Source organism: Lepisma saccharinum, chromosome 2, assembly GCF_977018435.1.
Source record: "Lepisma saccharinum chromosome 2, izLepSacc3.1, whole genome shotgun sequence".
In the NCBI taxonomy this organism is placed as follows: domain Eukaryota; kingdom Metazoa; phylum Arthropoda; class Insecta; order Zygentoma; family Lepismatidae; genus Lepisma; species Lepisma saccharinum.
Genome location: NC_139230.1, coordinates 164,201,426 through 164,221,736, shown reverse-complemented (window position 1 = coordinate 164,221,736; position 20,311 = coordinate 164,201,426). Strand labels below are relative to the sequence as shown.

The 20,311-nt window shown below is 37.4% G+C and overlaps 1 protein-coding gene across 1 annotated transcript in view; it reads left to right on the top strand.

The window, feature by feature from the left end:
• LOC145984165 (dnaJ homolog subfamily C member 25 homolog) overlaps positions 1–20,311 on the top strand; it is a 133,466-nt gene that overhangs the window by 91,007 nt on the left and 22,148 nt on the right. The window contains exon 5 of the mRNA XM_083117652.1: positions 14,457–14,652. Within this exon, the coding sequence (XP_082973778.1) occupies positions 14,457–14,652 (196 nt within the window). The remainder of the gene's footprint in view (positions 1–14,456; positions 14,653–20,311) is intronic.

The window sequence follows — 20,311 nt, the reverse complement described above, 5'->3', positions numbered from 1 at the left end:
TGTAAAACAAATCTCAAGAGTACAGCCCACCATAGGAGTGGGCAAAGGAGTGGGGGGAGTTGCCCCTTAATACTGCCGATTAGAAATTTAGTGTAGAGGAATCTTATCGACAATATTATACTACTAAAGAAAAATGAAATATCTTCATGGCAATGAGATTTCCAAGCAATTACGTTATTTACTATGTAATTGTACTTTCCCACTTTATCCTCTAACAAATTTATTGTCATTAACATTCCGGAAAATTTCTTGTTTTTAGCACTTCTTCATACTTAGGTGGTTGAATGATTCTGATACTACGTCAAATGCGACATGTACATTTTTTTTCTAAAATTCTGCAGATTAGTGGACAAGGGGGCAGTTGCCCCTCTACTTTTTGCAGCCGGAACATTGCCTCTTGGAGCTAAGCCTTGTCTACTAAGAGAAAGTAAACTTTCCTTGCACCCCCAAGTTTTGGCATCCAATCACCGGTACCATTGACGTCCGGAAGGAGGAGCAAGGGAGGCCAACACCCCACTGTAAAAAGAATGTCCACCTTAAATTATATGTATTTCACACATAATTTCATTCAGACACACTAATTTTTGTTAATTATTATAAGGGCATTGAAGAATCATTGCTAATGCGCATAATTAAATTTATAAATATATTATTATCTAAACCTAGAATTATCATGGTTGTTCAATGGTGCTGGTGTAAGAAAATTAATGGAAAATTGAAAACACAGTTTGCGGAGGAAAGTACTATAAGAATACTTCTGAGAATTGAGTGCAAAAATAATCACTCAGTTGTACGCTGTGTGACAGACTTTGTATGTGAGCGACTGTGCTGTTTATTGTCAGGTTGGGAGAGGGGGTGTCTATCGATGAATTGATTTTTTTCCGTTACTTTGGACCATAATTTCAACTCTACAATTATATATCTCCTTACAAAACCACCATAGCATTGCTGGTCACATCTAATACTCCAACAGCTTTTCGCCTATCACCGTGGCAGAGTGGTTAGCATATCACGCTCTGACGCCAGGTTCGAATCCCGGTCTGGACATGGGTGTTCTTTGTAACTGTTTTTCATCAATTTTATCATATCATCACTCATCCGCATCGTCACGATTACACGATTAGCCAAAAGTGGCAGAAAAGTGACGTAAAAAAATCTAACTTAACTAATCCAACTGCATTTTCGGCCCTTCTCTTTGTTCCACATTTTAGGATTTCCCCCCACCCTAAAAAAACCTGGGTATGGGCCTTTGATATGGAATGAGGTTTTAATTTCCCCGACTGGATTCTCATCAGGGCTTTTGCCCCCCTCCCCCCTAATCCGAGTGTCTGCGCACTCCTGTGCAGCCCACATATGAAGTACCCATAACGAAAAACAAACACCGCTTCAAATGCCCTGGCTGTAGCTTGAACAGATAAAAGAAGGGAGGGAGACTTTCAGGCGGCACGGCTTTGATCAAAGGTGAGATGCCGCGATGGAAACAACCAGCTAAACTCTCCAATAACAGTAAAGGTGGGGGGTTATGTTACGAGTGTTGTGTGGCATCTAATGTCTCCGAGAAATCTAGTTACAAAGGAAGCCTGCCGATTTACTTTGTCAGTAATCCATGAATCATTGTCACTGTAGTGCGGTGCAAATGTTTGCGTCTTTCTATTTCATGCAATATCTCAAAACTCAGAGTATTTGAGTAGCGCAAAAGGTGTGACGAAGTTTAGCATTAATATGGCAGTTAATTAATTAAGGAGAGGACGTTTCACGAAAAAAAACCTTGCGACGCCAAGGAGTTCACATTTAAGCTGATTTTATGCATCTGTTGGGAAGGCGGGGGGGAGGGGGGCTAGTGCTGCATTCATAACTCTTACGAGTTTAACTCCATGAGTACATATAATTTGTCCACTTAATTTTCCCTGGAAATTGTTTCTTTGTTTAAGTTTGGTTTTAAGTCCACTTTAAGTAAAAACTATTGAAATTAAGAAATTAATGTATTTTCACCACAAGTGATTCTGATATCCACAAATTACTTATGTGCATTATTGTATATTTATTTTATTTTAAAAGTGACATGAAACACTGATTTTTGTCAATCACACTATTTAAATAAATCAAACTGATTTATACAACCTTGAAATTTTGTAAGCATATCATGCAATTTGTCATGTAAAGGCTTGGTCTAAATTGTAAATGACTATTGACGTTAATGGTTTTTATATATTTTTTTTTCACGAGTAGCTTGTAGAGAGAAAAGGAAACATTGGGAGCTTCTCTGTACTTACATTTAAATTGCGCACATAGGCATGGACATGAAAACTTGAAAGAGAGAATGTTTCCTTTACCAAGGAATCTTTCGATTTTTAAGCCAAGACCTCTCCCCGATGGCGCAGTGGTAACGTCGTCACCTTGTAATCAGGAGGTTCTGAGTTCGATACATGCTGTTTCGGATACATCTTTAAACTGTAAGACTAGACCTGATTAGACTTTCTGTGCATAAAGTGGACTGAAAACAAAAACTCAAACTCATTTTAAGCTGATAACCGCGATGATGGGAACACTAGCACTCTGATTTCATTACATTATTAATCACGGAACTCCGTAAATTGTTACTTAGAAAACGAACAAATGTTTTAAAAAGTGGAAAGTATAATTTCCCTTTGCATTATGAAAAATTTCCATTTATCCAAGGAAAAACTAAAACACGATCACAAAACTTTATGAAGAAAATACGGTTTTCCCAAGTAAGAAGTTTGAAATATGTAATTATGAAAAACTGATAATTCGTGCCTCCATTCAGCTTGATTTTAATATGCAACGACTGTATCTTCAAATATTTCTGCAGTTTCGATCCCTTTTCACCAACGGCGGCGCCAGAATTATTCATCTAGGGTTGCAGAAAGAAAGTTGGGAGTGCGATTCTGAAAATAAGGAAAACATGAAACACGCATGCAACCTGTCAAAACTGAGGGAGCCCGGTGCCAATACTGTGGGGGGAGGGGAGGGTTAAGGACAGTTTACTTTTCCTTGGTAGATAAAGGTTTAGCACAGTTCAGGGGCAAAAATAGCAAAAAGCGGGGGGCAACTGCATCCCTAATCGCCGTTACTGATTAACATAAATTACTGAGTGAAATTAAAATACATGTGTGAAATATATAACTTAAGACTGACATTCATTTTCCAGGGATGCTACCCCCCCACCCTGTGCCCTCCCCCTGGACGTCCATGATGATATGTATTAAGTCTTCTACTCCAAGAAAGTGGTCATACCATGCAGTGTATACATTCAGATACACGTTGCAGTCTTATTGAACAAAGTAGTGAAATACAAAATAAATCCATCCTGCCCTTAAAAAGACCATGTTTGAACCTTCTCAATGTAACCAATGAAGGCACCGTCTGCCACAAGACAAACGCGAAGGGCACAGGAACTGTGTCATCTTTAAAATCCCTTCTGCCGCACTATCCCCAACAACGAATTGTAAAATTTCTTCGTGAACATTGGGCCTCTTCCTAACAGTCTTTGAAAAGCTTGAAATGGTACGTTTACTGGACATGTTACGTGGAACAAATACACAGAACGTATTAAGAAGAACACTACCCTTCATGTTACAACTCGCATTAAATAATTTCCAGAACACGACCTGATGAGGTGATACCTTAAAAGCACCTGCATTTTTTGCTCCAGTGTAAGGAAGAACAAGTAGGCGGAAAACAAACCGTTTATGAACAATGCAAAAAAGCAAAAAAAATATAACTTACATTAAGCTATAGGCAATTATCAAAAACCACGAACAGACCACATGAAGAAACAAAAGAAGAAAAATTGATAACAACAATGCTGACGAAAGAAGAAAAACGGCCGCTGATCTTTACAGAGGCTGCCGCAAGTACAGAAAAGTATTGGTACCTCTTTCAGTGCTTGCCTGTTGCATGCAATAATAACGTATCATTCGGCGCTCAATATGACATGACATAATATTACATATTAATGTTAGTGTTTTCAGTTGAACGTAGGGTGTGCTGAAGGGGGTGCGGAAGAAAATTAAGGGGCGCGCAAGCACTCACTCGCGCACCCCTGGCGCCGCCCCCTTTTCACCTAAAATCTTGTCTGAATTCTTCTGCCCTGAGGGAAGTTTACCTTCGCATAGCAACACTAAACTGCAACAATGATTTATACCACTTTGATGGGTGAAAGAAAACATTGTTGTCTGCTCATCTCTTTCCGACGACAGGAACGTACGTTTAAACGTGAAAGTTTAAACCCCCTCGCCACACTGTAATGGACGAATCCTGAAAGGCTGGCCTTCGTGGCGGATGGTTAGCACAGCACGCTACGTCGCCAGGGGTCTCGGCGTTCGAATCCCGCGTCCTCGTCATGGGTGTGTGAGGAGTGTCCCTTCATCAATTTCATTGTATCGCCACTCATCCTCATCTTCGCAAGTAGCCAAAAGTGGCACAAGAGCGAAGGGAAATAAACAAAATCACGAATCCTGAAAGTTCGAATTGCTTTGTAATTTTTGTGTGCATACTTCTTTCCAACGGTAAGGGACTAAGGGTATAAAATATATAGGATCACAGTTAGTCCAGTGGCTAGTGAGAAAACTCTAGGAAGGAATCTCTTCACTTACGCCAACAGCAGTTACAGCATGCCATCACAGGTCGGACAACCCTAAGCCTGCGTTCGATTGGTTTTATTTTTACAAAACAAGTGTTTTCAATATGCAATGAATATTTTACAAGTATGTAAAAAACAATTTAATCAGCGATCAGCAAAAACAAAGTAATGCACACAATTAACAATATTGGTCTTTTTAGGTTGCACCGTGTCCTCAACGATTGTAAAGGTCGAAACTTCTCGACACTCTCTTTTTCTTCAGTTATTTTCGTCGTTTTTTATCTCTTGGGGTGACGATGAGAATGCATTTACGAGTGTACAATGGGACAAACACAACTATACACTCTCATGTCTTGCACAAAATAAAAAATAAAATTAAAAGGGACTCTTCTTTCGCGCCAATAAGTGCTCCTTGATAGCTTTGTAACGACTGGGGCAGCCAAGGAGACTAACTTTCCATTTTAGACCGTCAATTTAGGTTCTAATCTTGCAAACATTGTGTGAATCTGAAAATTTATACATCTGTTCTATTTGATGTCAAAACAACATATCAACAGTCCTGAAGCCCTTTCCGTATCCTGAAATTCCAGGCGGTGGTCAACTTGGGATGCTGAAGGCTGGAGAAGTGCAAGTTATCACTGGAATGGATGTTACGTCCAAGCAGCTAAACCCACGGATTTGAAATAGGGCTCCACCGAAAGAGAAATAAGCGGGCTTTAACTATGACTACACATATTGTCTTCCAGGACCGCACAAAAGGAACAAAAACTACCAAAGTCGATTTTTTTCTATTTATCATTCTTGACGCTTTGATATCGCAGATGTCGAGAAGACACTCCTATAAAAGGTTTTCATCAAGCTTTAAACTTTCCGTTGACATCTTTGTAGACCATGTGCAGAATTGTTACGCCACGGGATGTATTAAGCTCCTGTATTATTCTGGAAAAAAATCAAGAGGCTTCGTCTCTGATATATGCAGCAATAACGCTAGTGAAATAAAAATTAAGTGCAGAGAAACAAGAGGGAATATTCTTTTCTGGGTACTACGTCGCATTAAAACACTCGCTTTCGGAGTTTCCCCTTGCCTCCTCCACACCCCTGGCCCTCTAGGGTTGCCTCGCTTGTTCTAAGCTGTTCAGTTGACACTTTGCACCTTGTACAGTCAGGGACACTTCTGGATTATAACAATACCATTGACTTTCAATTAAATCATTACAACCTACAAGTGTCCGTGACCGTACGTTTGCGGTTGGTTTCGTTTTCGATGTTGTTTTGTGAAAGGGCTATTTGGTTATCTATTTAGTATTAGTACAGTACTTGCGATTAGGAGGGGGCGGGGGGCAGTTGCCCCCCTCACTTCTCGCCACTCTTGCCCTCACACTATGCTAAATCTTATCTACAAAGGGAAATATACTGTTTTTGCCCCCCCCCCCCAAAGTTTTGGTATCTTGCCTCCTGGTTTTGGAACCCATTCGTCGCCACTGAGTATTGAGGATTGAGGAGCAGCATCTTACGTGTGGAACATTAGCCGGTGGAAGTGAAGCGTCCCGAAAGGACACTAGAAAGCAAAATAAAATAATCATTGCAAAGGTTAACAAGATTTTCAAGAATCTTGCACACAACGAAAAATTTAGAAAGCTACATTTACTTCAATGCGGTCTCTACAAAGATCAGCGGCTGCTGTATCTTTTCCGTCAGCATTGTTGTTAAGAATTGTTTCTTCTTTTGTTTGTCGCTTTCGATAATTACCTGTAGCTTAGTGTGAGTATATTTTCTTTTTCAGTATTGTTGATAAAAACAACACTTAGTTCTTTATGATTGTAACTTATAGCGTTGTACACAATATAGTATACCATGGCCAGCCTTGAACAAGCTTTGTTCGTTTCGAATTTCATAGTCTGTGGTTTTTGACTGTGGTAAAAAGAAAAAAAACTTGCAAAAATGAAGTGCCTCCTCGATGGCACAGTCCAATAAGTGGTGTACTTTTGATATTGTCACTGAAGTTCAATGGTTAGAGCCCCGGCCTTCAGTTCTCTTTCATCAATGTCATCTAATCATCATTCATCCTCATCTTCCTGTTTGGTCTAAAGTGGCAGAAAAGCGATGCTAAATAACACATATATACAAAAATTAAGTTAGTTCCTACAGAAGTCTTCACTTTCATTGACATATTTTCATAGAAACATACTAAAAGTTGATTAGTATTTGATGTAGTGGCTAAAGGTTTCATGCATTCTATATTTTTAACATCGTACTCCATACATTTCATTCCGTACCCCTTCCGCACTCCTAGATGACTAATCGTCCGCCGCCGTTGTTAGAGAGAGAGAGAGAGAGAGAGAGAGAGAGAGTTGATTCTTACTGTGGAAGAGACAAATATAATGTTTTGTAGAGTTACGGGAAATATTTGCATCTCCAGTAAGTAAATGAAGCCTGGCAAAAGCCACAGGTAGCGAGCGCGCAAGATCAATGCGCAGCAAAATTCGTTCAAATGAACCATAAAGTATAGCTGACATCTTACGCTAAAAACGTTGTAGCCTATTTGTTTTCAAAATTAATTTGAATATTTTATTACAAACTTTTGTCACTGAAAGTGTATACATAGGTGATCAATTAGAATGCAAGTTATAGTTCTTGTCTAATGTTACGGCGGGCGCTCTACATTCTGCCAAGAGAAGTGGGGATCGGGGAAGCGACCAACCCACAGCGATAAGAAACTCAGCAGCAGTGTTGTTAACTCTAGCGAGAAGTCGCTAAACCTGGCGGATTTGTAATGCTAGTTGGCGACAAAAGACGTGAAAAAGTGACGAGCGACTTTTCTGGATACTTCGTGTGCTCTTTAGCAACTAATCTGGAGAATTCACAAAATATATGCATAGGTACGTCTAAATACCGTTTCATAGTTATTAAATAAGCAGGGACGGCGTCAGAAATTTTCGACTGGGTGGGCAGAAGCGCCATATTGATAGATTAGTGTGGGCAGTATAAATGTAAGACCATATATAGTAGTATATGTGAGTATGTAAGTCGTATGTATCATCCTCTCTCTTACACTCCCGATTCTCCTCTTACATCTTTTCCTTTTCCTTATCCTGTTTTCCTCTTTATTCTTTTCTAATCTATCCTCCCATCTTGTTCCATTTCCTTTCGCTTTGTCTCTGATGTACACAATTATTTCAAGGAAGTATTTAGCATGTGCAGCCATACATTCTAACCACATTATTTCAAGCATGTTAATACAGTGAAATAAATGTGAATTAGGTTTAAGCTTGTGTTGCAAATGCAAGGCACATACTTGATTTTATGTATTTGGCGACAGTGATAGATTGATTTGATTGGTTGATTGATTTGCTTTATTTTACTTCGCTTTTTGTGCCACTTTTGGCTAATTTGCGAAGATGGGGATGAGTAATGACATGATGAAATTGATGAATGAACACTCACTCACAAACATCCATGCCCAGGCCGGGATTCGAACCCAGGACACCTGGCGTCGTAGCGCGATGTGCTAACCACTCCGCCACGGCAGCCGGAGCGACAGTGATAGAAAGTGCGATGGTAGACAATCGTGAAATTTCTCGTAATTGAAGACATGTTCCTGAGCATAGTAGGCCATAGTACGGGTGCAAAAAGTGGCAAAATGTGGCGGGGGAACTGCATCCCCCACTTCCCGCTCCTCCTAATCGCCGCCACTGAATGTTTGGATTAAAATGAACGTCTTATTATAAATGATTTAAAACACACACGGAAACCCAATTCTTTGTTCATTGTCAATGAAGTGTTCATAGGCTAATGAAAGGCTATTTTGACAAAATATCACTCATATGTAATAAACAAGCGAGATTGAAAAATCTGTTCAGAATTGAAGAGATTATTAGCTAAGTTGCTATTCGTTTTCTGAACTCTCATGTATCTAATGCGGGAGAAGCAACACAACACACGTATGGTTACATGAACTTTTTTGAGGTAACAAAATGATTTAGGACACAAGGAATTCATCGACGTTGATCACCGTAACAGCAATAATTCATCTATTTTTTATAGATGACTTGGGTTGTATGGCGTGACCATTTCGAATACACTAGAATGTCAACCTGTGCAGCATACCCTGGGCAACGAGTCCCTGGAGCCTGGAACCACTGTCAAAGTAATAATTTATGAGGGTTTGTATTTTGAGTGTCAGAATGTATTTGTTTTCGCCCCTTCGTTACTTTCATCTAATCACAATTGAAATGACTTAAAATAAAACAAATCAACCACGACTTACTCTTCCAAAAATGGAGTTTCATTAGCTCGTACCTCTTATAAAGTTGAGGTGGTAGTTTCAATTGCACAGCGTTTCATTAGTGGATCAAGACAGCTAATTCCGTGAACAATGACGTTATTCTCCGAAAGTCTCAATTTGTCTCAGGCAATCACCTTCTCAAAATGGACGCATCTTCTGTGGTGATAAAATGACACGTTTGGTGCGAGTTCTGTCTGTATATTTTTTTCCCCATGGCACAACGCTGTCGCATTATAATGAAGACGTCATGTGTTGAACTCCCCTTCTTCTGGTGGAAGCACAATGCACACTGGTTCGGACTACACGTTAAACTGTAGGTTTAGTCCCGATTAGCCCATCTGAGCATAGAAGTTGGCATATAAACAAACTAACAAAATCGTCTTCTGGATACTTCGTGTCATAACTTTTTTCTTTACTTCAGCTACATCTGCAGATTCTGTCGACATTTTCGGCTGATTCGTGTGGCAAACTTGGTGTGCCGAAAGAGGATAAATATGATAAGCCAGTCATTAGCAATTGGATAATTCTGTAGCTTTTTCCATACATAAGTGGTTTATTAAAATGTATTCATTTCGGTATTGTAGTGATTATTGTGATTCGTTCTTATTAGTAGAACGAATATAAAGTTGATATTTCGCATACCATATTGATATTTAAAGATAACAGGTATATAGAAATTGTAATGAAATAAAAAAGAAGTACACTTCTGGAATTTCAATGCAGAGCTAATTAAAACTATACTATATTCTTTAGCATACTTAAACCCGAAGGTTTATGGCTGCAGAAACACAAGGCTTCCATCTGTTTCTATCCGGGGCAAGATCAATTCAATCTTTCCTATCCTTACCAATTTGTTTTATGTCCATCTCAACGTTATCCCTCAATCTTCGTCTTGGCCTTCCTACTGGTCTCTTACCATCAGGTTTCCCAACAAGAATCCTGTAAACATTTCTTTCCTCTGCCATTCGTGTCACATGGCCTGTTCATCTAAGTCTTCTTGATTAAATTATTCTAATAATAATAATAATATTTCAAAAAGTCGAAATAATTTATTGTGTTGCTGGAGAAGTAACGCTTAGATGATATTTTTATTTGTTTATTTGGAGATTATTTTAACCATCTCCAGGTTGGGATTTATATACGTATGTGGAGGCCCGGAGCTTACAGCACCAAGGCCTCACTCCAATCCCCTCTACACAGTTTCAGTTATAACTTCTTGCCAAGTTACATGGTGTGGTTTGTTATTATATTTTTTACCACATCCGAAGTACCTATTTTTTTTCATTATGTGGTACTTTTCAAAGCAGTCTTACCCAGTGAAGGCCCGGAGCTGCAGTCCTCAAGTTTACCCTAAATTCTGATCTAATCTTGATCATACCCTGCAAACTTTTGAGCCTCCAAAGCCTACTAGCTGTTTTTAATCATGGAAGTATTCATTTGATTACAGTTTTTGTTTCAATAGCTCTAGTAATTACTTTCACTTTCTAATGAGAAAATTGGCTTTATATAAGATGATATGTGAACATTTCTAGCAAAGATAATATTCGCAAGTAAAATGTACATGTTATGAACACCAGAATACACTTATTTATTGAATCATTCATATATATCCAAGTATATGTACTTATTGAATTTGATTGGGTGGGCAATCGGGTGGGCACAGGAATTTTTGGGTGGGCGCTTGCCCACCCGTGCCCACCCCTGTCGCCGTAAACACCCTCTCAATTCGCTTCTGATGCGCAAAGAGAAACCGAAGCAAAGCGTATCCCCTTTTCCAGTAAGGTTTGTGATGTTTGTAAACATCACTGCTCACAGCTCATTGTTATCCGATACTCCTGGCTCCGTTGCGGCTGAGTTATTATAAAACAGAACGTTTGACTTCGCGGTCGCGTCGTGTGTGGCTTCAGATTGGAGTTTTTTGTGTAGTGTGTGGTGACAAAGGAAGTGCTAGTGTAAATTATAAAGTTCGTGTGTGGATTTGTGCGCAGGCCAGGACAGGGTAGTGTCCAGTATGAGAAAACCGCAATACAAGCAACATTACCGGAAGGAGTGGGGAGAACTCTATAAATGGTTGGCGCCTGTCGATAGTGACACGGCGAAAGCGTACTATAAGTACTCCAAAGTAGAACTATCTGTATGCCAAAGCTACTGATCGAAAAAAAACTTTCGGAAACACAGAAACATAAAGTCAGATCTGGTTACTTCTGTTCTGCAAAACAGCAGAAAAACAGTTCAAACCGGAAAATTTAAATACTTCTAGTGCTGAAGCTGGTGTAGCTTTATTCGTTGCCGAACACTGTTCTTTGCTAACCGTGAATCACTTGTCCGAATTATGTATGAAAAGATTTGGTGACAGCTGCAGTGCAGCATGCATTCGTCTGCATAAAACCAAGTGCACAGAAATAATAAACAACGTTCTTGCAATGCATTTTCTCGTTGATTTAGTATCTGACATCGGTAATCAGTGTGAAGTGCAGTGTTCAGAGGAAGAGGAAAGTAACGAGGAAATATTGTTTTTATAGGCAAGTACTAGATTTTTTTCACCTTTTTGCTATTTTTTAAAAGTACATTTGATTTAGCGACTTTTTCTAGAGCATTTACATTTCATTTAGCGACTTTCTAGCGGATTTTCTAAGGACTTTTAGCGACTTTTACGTTCAAGTTGTTGGCAACACTGCGCAGCAGCCTTGTGTTAAGCTGCTGTAGTATGAGGTGCGTGAAGCACCTCCTCCCGCGACGTCGTAAGTCTAGGCGCATACGCTGTGGCCGGGTTGGTCTGCTGAATTTTCCTCGCTTCCCACCTTTCTTGCCAGCATATAGATCGTCCGCCGTAAGAGTAGACAACAGCTATAATTTACGTTCTATTTGATAGCGTATAAATCTTTCAGTTGAAATTGTTGCTTATTTGAAAAAAAAAACTGTAGGTAGATGGTGTGACCTTGACTCGACTATTTTCGTGGCGTCAGCTTTAGGATAATGTTTTACTTTTATTAATTTCATCATATCATCACTCATCCCTATCTTCTCAAATGAGCCAAAAGTGGCACAAAAAACGAAGTAAAATAAAGCAAATAAATCAATCAATTGTCGAGACCACCTCTCCATCGTTCGACAAGAGTTTGTGTAATACCCAGAAACAGGGCGATACTGTCTCGAACCCTTGAAAATATTGCTCACATGCACAGGTTCGGATTCAAAAACTATCTTGAATCAAATCGCTCTAAGTGGCAGTTTACAAATGGTTAGTGGTTATGCAGAAAAAGAGAAATTCGAAATTAGGTTTCTGTCCGAAATCAGGATTCTCCTTGGCCGAGACCGAGTGAAACACCCTGTATTTCATATATACTTTTCATTCATTCTCTCATCTGATCATCTTCTAGGTCAACGTGACGGTACACATATTTTATGTTAAATAAATAAATATAAGTAAATATCAACATGACTTAACGGCGTTCCAATGGAAGTGAAGAAAATTCAACCATGGCTTAAATGGCCAGAATTAAGATATAGTTTAAAACAGTTTTATCTAGACATCCCAACTGACAATACTAACAGCAATCAGCCTCCAACGCATTACAATATCCATCGAAATAATAGTATCTGATGCCATGCAATGGTGGTGGTAGATGCACATTGCAAGGTGGTTCGATTTCTACTTTAAACTGTAGGTCCAGTCCCGATTAGCCTTTCTGTGCATAAAGCGGTGTTAAGAACTAATCCAAACAAGTAACAAGTCCATGTGATGAAAATTCAAATATATTCTTTTTATAAAAATAATTTTTCATTCTACCACAATTTAGTCTATCTCCCTAAGATACAACTCCCCATTTATTTCCTTTTATTTCCCACACACCTCATTAAATCACAAAATCAATAAGTGTCTTTGTTATTTTTCTAGAGTAATACAGGATATAATTGTAAAGATTAGTGAGAATACCAGGTAGGAATATGTTCTGTACATTTCGCAGGGGGGGGACAGTTGCCCCCCTGCCCCCCTCTAGCTACGGGCCTGCATTTATTTCCTTTCACCTTACGTCGACTAATTGCGCGAGGTAGAAAATGGCAACCGTACGTTCCTTGCCTGTCGTACCGCTTGCACCGTTACTAAGCCATCCGAAACCAGCTTGTTCCACCCCTTTTGGCGCGGAGATGCTCTCGCACATTGTTGCAACATTTATTCCCATATGTTTTGCTATGGAGGGCGGTCCTTGGGTTGCCGCGTGATGGACGGCAGATTACTGACAGCTAGCGCAGCCAATGCGGGCCGAGTTATGACCGTCAAACACCAGCGCGCGCTTCGAATCAACCGCCAATCATCATGTAGTTCCTCTCTATTCACGTTTTACGAACACTATTGTGTTTAGTTGGTTCCTCGCTTCGGGGTTTGGTGCTTGTAGATTCCTCTTACATAACGTTTCGTCAACACAGTGTGTGACCTAAGAAATAACAAATGAATAACGATTCCTCGCAATACTCTTAAGTTTGCACGTTCCTCTCTTGGGGGTGCTGTGCTTGTCCGCACATTCTTTGTCAATATCTCAACTTCCGTGGAGTGTATAGCAGCCACACCCATATTCCCAGTATCCTCGGGAGTAGCTCTATTACGTGTAAAAATCTCAGTCCAATCAGAGCACTTTTAAAACTTCCTCGCTTTGGCGTGAAAAGTCGAGCTTCCTCTTAATGGAGGGTGGGAAAACAGGGGTGTGTGTGTGTGTGTGTGTGTGTGTGTGTGTGTGTGTGTTTATATATATATATATATATATATATATATATATATATATATATATATATATATATATAGAGGAGAGTGAGAGTGTGAGTGTGAGTGAGTGTGAGTGTGTGTGTGTGTGAGAGAGTGTGAGTGTGTCAATAGAAGCGTTTTTGAGAAAATGGCTATCAAAAGTTTCTTTACACCACCTTTAATTGCTTTTTTTCCCCTGACATAGGCATGTAATACTCGTGTGAAAGGAGCCCTTCAGTACCTTTCCAATGCCATCTGAATCACTTCTGTAGGTGCCCTGATTGCTGGGGGGAAAAAAAAATGAAAGAAATTGTCAAAATTGCCCATTTTTCACCCCTGTAATTTCAGAAATACAAAATATATAGATCTGCAACTTTGCATATTTTCCTACCTCAGGTGGCTCTTTCAGTTTGCCAAATTTCAAATAAATCAAAATATGTGAGGTTGAAAGTACCTCTTCATTGGTTGATTTCACATGGAAGGACCCTATGGTGAAAGTTTACCCATAAGTGATCATCATATATCAAGATTGTATTTTATCTGAAACTAAAATAAGACCATGTAGATTATGTGATTTGACAACACCTCAAATTACATTACACTTACGTATGTATATTTATTGTCTTTCATTCTTGTATTTAGGTTTTTTGAATTTTCTAATTTTTACTATTAATTAATTGCTAGAAATTCATGTATGGTGCAAACTGGTAAAGTAAAGTATTATAAATTATCTCTACAGATGAATAAAACAATTAATTAAAAATAATCAAATAATCAAAATGATGTGGTTATTAACATGGCTTTATTTCTATATTTTTTTTCAGGGGAGGTTATGCAAAACCAAAAGTTAGTGATATTTTGTGGATACAAATACTTAAGCTCCCATATGTTGCAATTCTCTATGTTGGTTGGTATGCTCATTGGATATGGATATTTAATATTAGAAGAGAGCCTTATGGAGAAAAAGAAAAGCTTTATCTAATAAGAAAGAATATGAAGTTGGGAGAGACGCAGTTTGACGTACGTATTCTGAATATGCATGCACTTTTTACAGTGCTGCATGCTTTTTTATTATAGTTTTTGGAAAATTTCCAGTGATGTGAATAATTAATTAGTCTCATTGTTATAACCTGTTCTTTTTTTTTCATTACTGTGTATAGTGGCATTATTTGTCTACAAAGTAAATGCTCAAGTATAAACTGCAGGTGAATGTCTCATATCCATGTTCTAAAGATATTCATAAAACAATGATTGCATATATTTTATTTTGGGCAGATCTCTTTCAGTGCGAATCAACCATTAGAACCCAGGTTCATAATTTTTATCAACATTTTGTAAAATGTGTACAGTGGAACCCCGATTTTATGTTGCTCAGGGGACCAGGCTGAAATAACTTAAAATATGGGAAAATGTAAATTCAAGGAAAATTTTATGAAATTTTGCTATCTTGGACCATCACAATTGAACGTATAATGCAGGAAAATTTAAAATCCAGGAACGTAAATTGAGGGTTCCACTGTAATATTTCTTGTGTTTAAATGCAATGCATATGTATATAGTTTGCTGGGCAGAATTGCGCTGTTGCCACATATGGGAAAAGCAAAGCGAGAGCAGGACAAAAGTCACTTGTACCTGCACAATGTGTGGCAATGTCAACCAGGCTGCGTTACCTAGTTTGAGCACCAGACCGACCTCTCTCCAGGGCACTTTTATGTCATTCCTGACTTTTGAGCAAATACTGTCAGTTTGTATCACATGGATTACAAAGACCAACCCTACAATGAGATCTTTCATTCTCTTAAACCTCCGAACACATGGGGTTGGGCTCTTATGTGGCAACAGCACAAACTTTTGCCACCCACGTAATTTCATGGCCGTGCATTTAATTAGTATGTTACAACATACAAACTGAACTTGTAGGTAAGTACTGTGTAATAAATGCCAACCAGTTTTAATGTTCAGGAACATAGGTTTATTAGGAAAGAAAAGCACCACTAGTACATTCAAAAATATTGAAACTGTTCAAATTCTTCATTCTTCTCTAAGCTAATATATTTAAGCTACCTTACAAACAAACAATGTTTTGAAAGGACCCCCAATGGCACAGTTGATGCGTTGTCACCTTGTAATCAAGGGGTCCCATGTTTGATTCTCAGTGGAGGCACATAGTGGTTCAGATCCCACTTTAAACTGTAGGTCCAGTCCCGATTAGCCTTACTCTGCATAAAATGGACTCAAATCAATCAACAATGTTTTGAAAGCTAGTTACAATTTTGTAAAATTTCAGTAGGAATGTTTTTTTTTTTTTTTTGTAAGTGACATTACAGTTCTTGGTAGGAATGAGTAATGGCACAGTGAGTTGAATCTATCCATGGAAACCCAAATGCTAGTATATTTATTGCAAATGAAAATTGTGCCAGAAGGCGTAATGCTGTTTTGATGGGGCCAAGTTGTTTTAAGGGTAATTTGCAACTGGTTTTAACGTGATATTTGGCATTATTCTGAATACAAAATACAGTTATCATACAGAAACTGTTTTGGCCTGTATGTATTACACTGGTGTGGAATTCTAGTTTGGCCCATGCTGTGTAATGATCTTGATTTGAAGTGAGGAATACTAATATGTAATAATGATTAAGGCTGAGGTGATACTGCTGTACTTGTGTTGGTATATATCAGTTGTAATGACATTGGAATGTACACTCCTGTTCACATAAAGTGGTATACTTTATAGTGTTGAACTGTTATGTGCCTCTTTATCTGAACAGGATGTATGAATTTTGTGATTGAATGACACCTATTTCAATATTCTGATGATCTCGATGCTAACTATGAAAGATTAGTGTGGTATATTTTTCAATATAAATTTTCCAACATGTGCAAATGTTGTAAGTGACTTAAAATTTGCAATCATTGAAGTGTTACTGTTAGTATTTGGTAGGTTCTGGTAAGTGTGTCAGCATCAGTACTGATTGAGAGTAGTATTGTTTTAGCTCTAATTATTTATGTTACGTTCTCAGGTTTTCCCCAAAAGTTTTCATTGTTGAATTTGCAAATTACTGCCATATTTGAGTTTTTGTAGTAACTGTGATTCTTATTTACTTGAAGTTGTTGGTTAATATTGTTATTAGATTGAACACTTCAAATTACATCAACTAGCGAAGTAAGAATCAGCATAATAGTTTAGAGAATATTAAAAATACTTTTGAGTAATGTGAGTCATAAACTCCCAAGTGAAAATTTTTTAGAAGTTGGTGTTTTGGAAATAAAGCTATTTGTGTAAGTGCTTCATTTATCACTACTTGCCATATGAGTTTTTAAAAAGCAATAAGGATATTATATCATATATGCTACATTGAAGGAAATGAAGAAACTGAAATACAAGAGGTCATAATATGATTTAAATTTTTCAATAAATGCAGTTACTATGCCGTAATTTTTCAAGCATAACTGTTTCTTAGAATTGAGACATGACACTTCAAAGGTGTGCCATAAATTGAACGAAAATGTGTTTTTATTAAACAAAGAACAATTTGAAGAAGTTAAATATGAAGGATCAATTCACATTTCACTGAATGTGCTCAATGTTGAAATTTAAATTTGTGTTTCTAAGAAATATACTAAGAAAATGGTATATTGTGCCATAGCCAAGAAATACATTGTAAGGACACTTTCTTTGTGACTTTGTGGGAGTTACCTGCGGAATCATCAGTGAAGAGAAAAAGATGAATTGTTGAGTGCATCTTAAAAGTATGCTAACTGCTTTAAAGTAGAACAATTCATTATCAGTAGGTATTAATTACCTGTGTGTGATCTTTGTGTGTTTGGTGTTTCAAGAATAACTATTTTGCCTATTAGAAAGGTGAACATGAAAAGGATTCTCTTAAATCATTAGCAGATACAGTATGAATAAAGCTGTAAAGCTAAAGGTTCACGTCATTCAAAGAACCATACTTGGAAGAGAGGACTAGACTGGCCATGTAAGTAAATATTCATTCATTGTGAATTGTGATTGAAAATGATTCATTGCATGCGTTTATTAAAAGGACAGATTTCTTAGATGGACATTTCTGTATAATGGCTTTTGTTGCTGCATTGAGTAGTATTCATAAAAAAAGAAAAAAAAAATTTTGCTGTTGTGTGAAATGCTTTCTGTGTATATAAGTGAATTATTGGTGTGGAGCATTTCAGTCAGGGTTGAATTATTTAAAAGATTTTGTCTGCCAATGTCGGTTGTTACAAGCTCAATATTTTATGGAGTTATGGAAATAAAATTCTGGCAACATGATAATGGATAACCAAATTATTTCATGCATGCATATCAAGGAGTTTATTGTCTGTCCTAAATGAAATCTTCTACTTCATGTGCCAAATAATTATTGAACATTTGGATCATTATAAAATGCCTCGATTGCTAAATATGTACTCTGCTTCAGATGTGATTTGATTTCATTGGAGTAGTCAAATGTAATTTTTATGTGGTGGTGTGGTATTGAATAACTGAAATTAAAATGGGTAGCATTTTTGGAAAGGTACCAGTGTGTTTACAGAACATTTGTCATGAATCTACAGTTGCCATTTGAAAATCGCCACTGAAATTTTATTCAAGTAAATGAAACACTGAAGGCAGTGCCATTAGTGTGCACAAATATATTAGATGTGAAAAATGAGAAGTAACCAGTGAATTCAATACCATCTGTAGAATCTCAAGTTAAAATAACAAGAAATGAAACTTCAACATTCTTGAACAGACACAAGAAGATATTTATGGACCATGCAACCTCTCTGCAACTAGGTCTTTGAATTTTTGTCCATGGACAGAAGGCATGCTGTGTCAGAAATGTATTTTTTTAAAATTTTAAAATAAGGACAATGCTTATTCATATGCATAATAATACATCCTTGTGGGTTATTTTGTTTGACGAAGTGAAAGAAATGTAAAAAGGATTGAAATTAATTTCATTTTGGTCAAAAAACAACCATAAATTTCATGAAGCAATGAAAATAAAATACTGTGTAAAGCTGAAATTCTGAAAGAAACTTCAGTACAGATATCATGACTATTTACAATAGTCCATCTGGGAGAGTATCAGCAGCAGAAAATAATTCTTTATTAGATAGATTTGAATGAGAACTGCATTATAGACATAGTTGGTATTTATGCTTCTGTAAACAGTACTCTTCAGTTACACAGTCTGGCCTTCAAGTATGAAAATTATTTTTAGTAATTCACACAAAAAAAAATAGTTTCGTTAATTTTCTTATTATCAGTAGAGATAGAATGCCTATCAGAGGGTGACGTATGTTCAGTTTCATAAGCCCAAACTAAAGTTGAATAATGGCCAATACCTACCACTTGACGGCACATCTCCATCACAGCGGAAGGTTAAATGTTGAGGCTGATTTCGAAATCACTCAACTTCCCATGACTCCATCTTCTCAATATGGAAGAAATTAGATAAATTACATGGTGCATACCTACAGGCAAGGCTTATGGACATGAATTTACAGCAAAATGGCAATGGAACAAGTGGAACTCAGACAGCATAGTTTGGCAGGTCAAATTTTCCATATTCAGTTATGTTCTCATGGAAGACAGTGTTGTTATTTATGTACACTTTAAACAGTGTCAGCAATATGACACAGTCATTTAATTTTTAGTTCTTACAGTGTAAAATATGGTGAAAATATTCAAATCTCTAATCATTGCTTGTTTTCCTTCTATCACTGCAAATTAAATTGATCCACAGAAATCACAACGTGACAAATTTGTTTTGGTTATAACACCCCATATTGACAGAGTCCAGAGCCTTATGGATGAGAAGAAAACACCCTACAAGAGGACAACATTGCATATTTTCGGAGATGCAATAAGCGTTAACCTTTTGCATGATGAAGTTTTTTGTTCATAGTTTTGCTCAAGTACTGGAATGGAAAGCTAAACATGAAGACCTTTCGATGGTTTAAGACACTCGTGTCAGACTTTCTAATCTTCCTCCTGCCAGAACGCATTTGCAAAAGAAACTATATGATTCGAGTATGATTTCTATACCAGTGATATCAGTCAGTTCACCAAATGGCCAGTCTAGGCATCAGGGTACCACAAGACAACAAAGGCAGTGGACTGAGGATGTATACAAAATCAAATTTCTCCAAAATATAGATATTAAAAATGTACTTTCCATGTTTTAGTTTCAAGAGAGATGAAACAAACCACTTTTCATGACTGTAAGAGACTAGACTTTCTTTGCAAAAGTAGATCAGCATTATTGTATTCTGAACAGAAAATGAAAGTTAAAATTTTCTGTTTTTGCTTTTTATCTTCATGCCAAACTCACCTATTCTCATAAAAATCACACCATGTATTAATTTGCTTCATATGTGGCAGACTTCAACTTACATGTCAGAATGATAGTGATAAAGAAACAAAGAACTACTTGTAAAATATGTACTTTCCAGACTTATCATGTGCACTTTTAAGAATAAAACTAAACGAAAAAGTCAACAATTAATGCAAGATTAGCCAAAAGACACATCTGAGATAACTACATGCAGAAACAAAAGGAGAGGATACTTGTGATGAACATTTCTATGAAATATCTTTTAAGGTATCTATTGTGAATTGGTCCATTCATTTTGTCAAGTAGTAAACATGACAAACGTGTAAAAAATATCTCTC